Source organism: Notothenia coriiceps, unplaced genomic scaffold (assembly GCF_000735185.1).
Source record: "Notothenia coriiceps isolate Sejong01 unplaced genomic scaffold, NC01 NC01_scaffold00029547, whole genome shotgun sequence".
NCBI classification, from domain to species: Eukaryota; Metazoa; Chordata; class Actinopteri; order Perciformes; family Nototheniidae; genus Notothenia; species Notothenia coriiceps.
The window spans coordinates 6315-12085 of record NW_011362248.1 but is presented as its reverse complement, the minus strand read 5'-3'; the positions used below and the strand labels follow the sequence as shown (position 1 = coordinate 12085).

The 5771-nt window shown below is 45.0% G+C and overlaps 1 protein-coding gene across 1 annotated transcript in view; it reads right to left on the bottom strand.

Moving 5' to 3' along the window:
• The window catches only part of LOC104958948 (NHS-like 2), a 17004-nt gene that overhangs the window by 6093 nt on the left and 5140 nt on the right, over nt 1-5771 (bottom strand). Inside the window, exons 3-4 of the mRNA XM_010786783.1 lie at nt 2101-3238; nt 846-1965 (exon numbers count right to left, since the gene is read on the bottom strand). Coding sequence (XP_010785085.1) covers nt 846-1965; nt 2101-3238 — 2258 coding nt within the window. The remainder of the gene's footprint in view (nt 1-845; nt 1966-2100; nt 3239-5771) is intronic.

Sequence of the window (5771 nt, the reverse complement as noted above, 5' to 3'; positions counted from 1 at the left end):
CAATGTATAATTTTTCGCTTCCGGGGTCCCATGGACCGGAAGTAGATGGGCGTGACTTCGCCTCTCTATACGTGTGTGTTTGTGTATTTTTGCGTTTGTGTGTATTGTGTTTGTTTCGCGGGGAAAACCCTCACGAGAAACACCGGCTGTTGTTATGCCTGCTGAGACGTAAAGTTACTCCGTTCTCCACTTGTAATTATGCCGTCACAAGCATCAAAGTTGTATTTATCACTTGAATTTGCCGAAACAAGTTTAATATTCTGAAAGCCGAGACTTTGTTTAATTGAAATCAGATGAAAACAAACTGTCACGGACCCTGCCGTGTTATCTATGATTACTATGCGCCTTACATTCATAAATTCAGCGGAGGGAGGGGGGACGGCCCTTTACAAGCTTCAAAAATGTATTTATCGTGTGATTTTGGAAATACAAGTTTCATATTCTGAAAGCCAAGACTTTGTTTATTTAAAATCAAAGAAACCTCCCGAACCCCGAATTATTTTTTTACGCAAATCCAAGTTTATTTTGAAATGAGCCGTTGCGACTTCCGACTGATTTCGATAGAGCGGGTCACATATATCATATTTCATTTACTTGTATATAGACTCTTTTCGCACTATTTCTATTTTATTTGTATTTACTTGCACATTTCAAAACATTCTCTTGCACTATTTTATCAGTTTCTTCTGTTGTAACAGTTTTATGTCCTATGTATATTCATGTTGCACTGTTGGAGGACCCTGTGACTTAAGTTTTTCATTGCCATATCTACACTGTAGCTAATGTGCACAATAAAGCCTTGAATCTTGAAAAGTAAAGCATTTTCTGAGAGATATCTTCCTCACCTTGGGTTTCTTTTTGTCTGACAGCTCTGACAGACAGGAGATTGTCATTCTTGAAGGGAGGGTCTTGCTCTTGTCCTGGAGCTCTGGGCCCTCCTCGTTACTGCAGGGAGATGGGAGTGAGCCTCCGTCCCCAGGACCAGGACGAATCTCTGGGTAAACATCGAAATCGGGCTCCATCGCCGGGTCTTCCAGAAGAGGCTGGGGGTCCGGAAGAGGAGGGAGGTCATAGAGGGACTGGGGCAGGAATGAATGTTCATAAGTGGAATAATCTGGTGGAACAGAGGGACTTGTTGCTTGTGGTGAAGGTCTTTTGGGTTTGGGTTTTCTCATGACTTTGTAGATGTTGCCTAGGGGAACAGGCCGATCCACAGGTGAGCCAGGAGGTGATTCGAGAGCTTGGGGGGAAGTGGAAGAAGGGGAAGAAGACTTAAAGAGTAGGTTTATGGGCCGTTTTGGCAACGGGGGCTTGACAGCGACAGGGGGTTTGGGTTTCGGTAGGGTGGGTGGCGGGCTGGGGTCTTCCCCTAAGTCACGGCCATGCTGTTCTTCTTCTATGGTGTCGGACGCCCCATCAGGGCAGTCCTCCAAGTCACCACGAGACACAGAGCGCAGTCGAATAGTCTTTAGTTCATTCTGGGTAACAACAGGCAAGGCTTGTGAGGAGCTGGTTTTTCCGGGTTTTGCTGCAGTCGAGGTGTCCGAATGTCTTCTGCTGGCCTTTGGCTTTGGCCTGATTGATGACAGCTCTAGATGTGCATTCCCAGGCATCTCAAAGGACAATCTAGACCTTGCAGACGGGTCCTTGGGCGACGGAAGAGATGATTTCCTCTCCGGGATCTTCGGACGCAACTTACACCCTAATGTCCCGTGACCTGCCATGTGACTGAGTGGAATAGTAGGGGTGGGAGTCTCTGATTGGCTGGAATAGCCACTTGATGGCGACATAAGTCCTGGGGGTTTGAAGGGCGAGAATGCTTTGATGTCAGTTTCCATGGAGAGTTGTGAGGGCGATGTTGCTCTGGAGGTTGAGGGAGAATCAAGTAGGGATTCCGAACTGCCTCTGACTTTCATACATTCAATCACTGTGGTACCTGTTGCTGTGCTTGAGCCTGAAAGAGACCTGAAGGGAGAAAAGAGAACAGAGGAGAGCATTTCTAGCATTAAAACTTAGAGAATACTGAAGGTCCAATAACCGGGAAGATCATCTGGACCGGGCAAATAAACTGCTAAACTTAAGTATTGTTTTATTTCCTACCTGTAAGGGTCATTCTTCCAGTCCCCCAGCTGCCAGTGAGTGGGGAAGGTCAGTTCTGTATCTCCCTCCCTCTCTGGTGCTTGGACTTCCAGACTTGGAGGTCCATCAGCGCCTCCATGGCCGATATCCCGCTCAACAATCATTGGTTTAGAAGAGCAGGACGAACTGGGAAGTAGGAAATCTGGCTGGAAATCCGGGAAAAGATCCCTGGGGATGTGCAGGCTCTTTGGCCGGCCACCCCGGTAAAGTCCGCCTTCGTGGTGGATTCTCCCCTCAGCTTGTCCAAGGTTCTTCATTAGAGAGACGCTCCTCACAGGGGGTGGTGGCTTGCGCTTGGATTTCTTAAGCGAGATGGAGCGGGAGCGTAGGCGCAAGCGACCGTCGGCGCTGTAGTCTGAAGCCGTGACGGAGATTGTGTCTGTGGTACTGGTGCTGTCCTCGGAGCTCCCTCTAGGGTATCTGAGCGCATAGTTCTCACCCAAACCCAGGAAGTGATGATGCTGTTGTTGGTGGTCTGTTATTCCCATAGCATTCCCATTCCCTGTCGGCAAGACGCTCCCGTCCGGCTGTCCTAAACCAATTTCTGAAAAGCAGAAAGAATCCGAATCTGTGGGCGTAGAAAGGGAACGCTCACGAAACTTGAAAGCGTTTGCCGCTGCTATTGAACGTGCCGACCTCTCTCGCCCTCTTGCTCCCTCCCCAACTCCTCCTCCTCCTCCCCCTCCTCCTCCTCCTCTTCCTCCATCCGCCACCGCACCTTCAGTCTCGCTTCGCTTCCCCATCATCGCCGCCGCCAGTGAAATCCCCGGCATGTTATTCCCTCCTCCTCTCCCAGAAGGCATCGTCACGGACGAGAATGAACTGGAATGTGAGCCCCCTCCTGATTGTCCTGAATTCACGAACATCACGCCGTCCTGCGACCTTCCCCCCGACGATCCGATGATGCTGTGCTGTTTAGGCGGGACGGCTGGGCCTTTGTTCATAGTGTAATTGTAAGGCTCGTTCCACACTCCGGGAGAAAAGGTGGAGCCCTTAGGTCCGTTCCAGGAAGCGGACGGTGTGTTTGAGCACAGAAGCCCAGAGTGGTCCATTGTTCCTGGGTGAAGTTGGTCCGCGGCACGCTGCTCCAAAGTCCTATCTGTGGAGGAGCATAGAATTAAAAGTCACCTATTATGCAAAATCCACTTTTTCAAGTCTTTTATACATCAACATGTGTCCCCTCTTCTTCATGTCTCTTCTACATCAACATGTGTCCCCTCTTCTTCATGTCTCTTCTACATCAACATGTGTCCCCTCTTCTTCATGTCTCTTCTACATCAACATGTGTCCCCTCTGTGTAAAGAGATTCTGAAAGTTTCAGGAACAAAGATTCTCTCTCTTTTTGTCCTGATCCATTTCTATAAAAACCTGTCTGAAAATGAGCTGATCAGATTTTGGCCACTTTATGATGTCATAACGATGTTTTGGCTTGAGTAACCATTAGCCAATAACCAACCTGAATCTCCTCCTAGAGCACCATTGTGTTCTTTGTAACCAAATATCTCTCAGAGGGGCGTGGGGAGGGGCTCCTTATTCTCATCTAAAGTAACTGCCAGAGAATCAGCACTTTGGAAACAGGGCTGAAACAGAGGGGATTATGGGTAATGCTGCAATGATCTGTTTGGTGTTTCAGCCAATCAGAGACATGTTCTGTATATATCTGATACCTGTAATATATTGATGAAAGACAGTATAATAGGGGACCTTTAATACAACTGAACTTATGGGGACATTGTCACATGAAGATATACTTGACAGCTTCTACTTAGAGTCCACTTTCTTGCTTACTTCAACAGCAATGTATTCAAGTCCTTTAGATATTCAACACACTCTCTTGTTGCCAACTCGTTTCAATCTGAAAAACTTGCACACTGCTCAAGTCAACATCTTTAAAAGAAAGTGACAATAAACCTTCAGGATAAATTGGCTTATTTTTACAACAAGATGTGAAGGTTGCCACTGTTATAATCCACCTATGCACCTTCCTGCATTAGTTATATACGCTGAGATGTTTGCCATTGACTTCAGTGAGGACTCTGATATACCCTGCGATTAAGTAACAATGTTGCATCAGGCCTGAAAGATCCTGGCTGCTGGCAACACAATCCTTTACTCAGCAAAACAGAGTAGAGTAAATGCAGGGGGAAAGAAATTACTAATACAATATTATTATCCGTGGTGTTCTTTGTTGTATACAACTATGTGGTGGGTTAAAAGCAGAATGAGAAAATGATTAAGATGTTCTCCTGCCACAGTGACCCCCTTTTACAGGGCATTACGCCAAGTAGGAATATAAACAAGCCCAGATTAATGTCACAAAGCTTATGTCATCGGATTTGACACAGAAACAGAAAAAATGGAGGTACAAATACTATTTTATCTGAGCAAAGGATAACATCTTCAGACTTTTCACGTGTCAATAAAAACGTGACTTGCTAAGAACATACAAAAATATGTCATTGTCCCATCTCTCCCTTCTCCCAAGGTATCAAATGATATAGAAAATGTTGCTAAGGCTTCCTAAACCAGAAAAAACCTTGTCCAGTTAAATCTGGGGTTTCTAAAGTTTCAGTGGAAATCTGGGTTAGTAGTTTATAAGTGCATTTTATTGTGACATCTTCCTTTCGTTTCGCTTTTACCTTGCCAAAAAGTAAATAAAGTAGCAAAGTAAGAGTTTGAACTGAGCACTTTTCTCGTTGTCCTTAGTTTGAATCTTTAAGGTTTATTGCACTTATTGTACGTTGATTTGGATAAAAGCGTCCGCTAAATGTAATGTAATATGTGAGCAGTAACGAGGTCTGCACCACAGGAATAACGGAATAAAGGAAAGGTAAAACATCGGAGAAGGATCTTTTCTTCATAGTCACTGTTAGACAAATATCACTCGTCACCGGCTTGAGCTTCAATCTCAGGATCCAAGTATTTCTGATCCTCTCCAGAATGGAAGTAGTCATCACATACAGAGCATCAACTAGTTCCTGAACAGTGTCCTTCACATGCTGATGTCCAAGAGAGGGAGTTACACAGTCACAAGATGGAGGAATGCCGGTTATTCTATAAATCATACAAAATTCTGACTTTTTCTGACAATCTCAAAATTCTGACTTTTTCTGAAAATCTCAAAATTCTGAAAGAAAAAAAAAATGTTGGCTTTTTTCAAAATCTCAAAGTTCAGACTTTTTTTCTCAAAATACAATGTTTAGTTCATGATGATCATGCTTGTCATATGTCTATCTCCATAGAGGCTGAATCATCATGGTAATCACATAGCTATCATATGCCTAAAACAGTCCTGATCAGGGGCGGATTTAGGATTGTAGGAGATCCGGGGCTTAGTCCAGATGGGGAATGAAATGGAAATGGGGATGGGAATGTTGTTGTTGTTGTTGTTGTTGTTGTTGTTGTTGTTGCGACAGCATACATTTACCACCACCTTAAAGCGGACAAAAACCTGAAACATCATCCATTTCATATCACTGCTGGTGATGTCATTGTTGTCAGCTGCTGATACTTCTGCAGCTGCAGCCAGTGGCGGAGCTGGGGGGTGGCCCTATTGGCCACCCCAAACACCCTCATCACGGGGGCCCAAACAATTTTAGAACATTAAGAAAAAATGTTTAAGTAACTTTTCA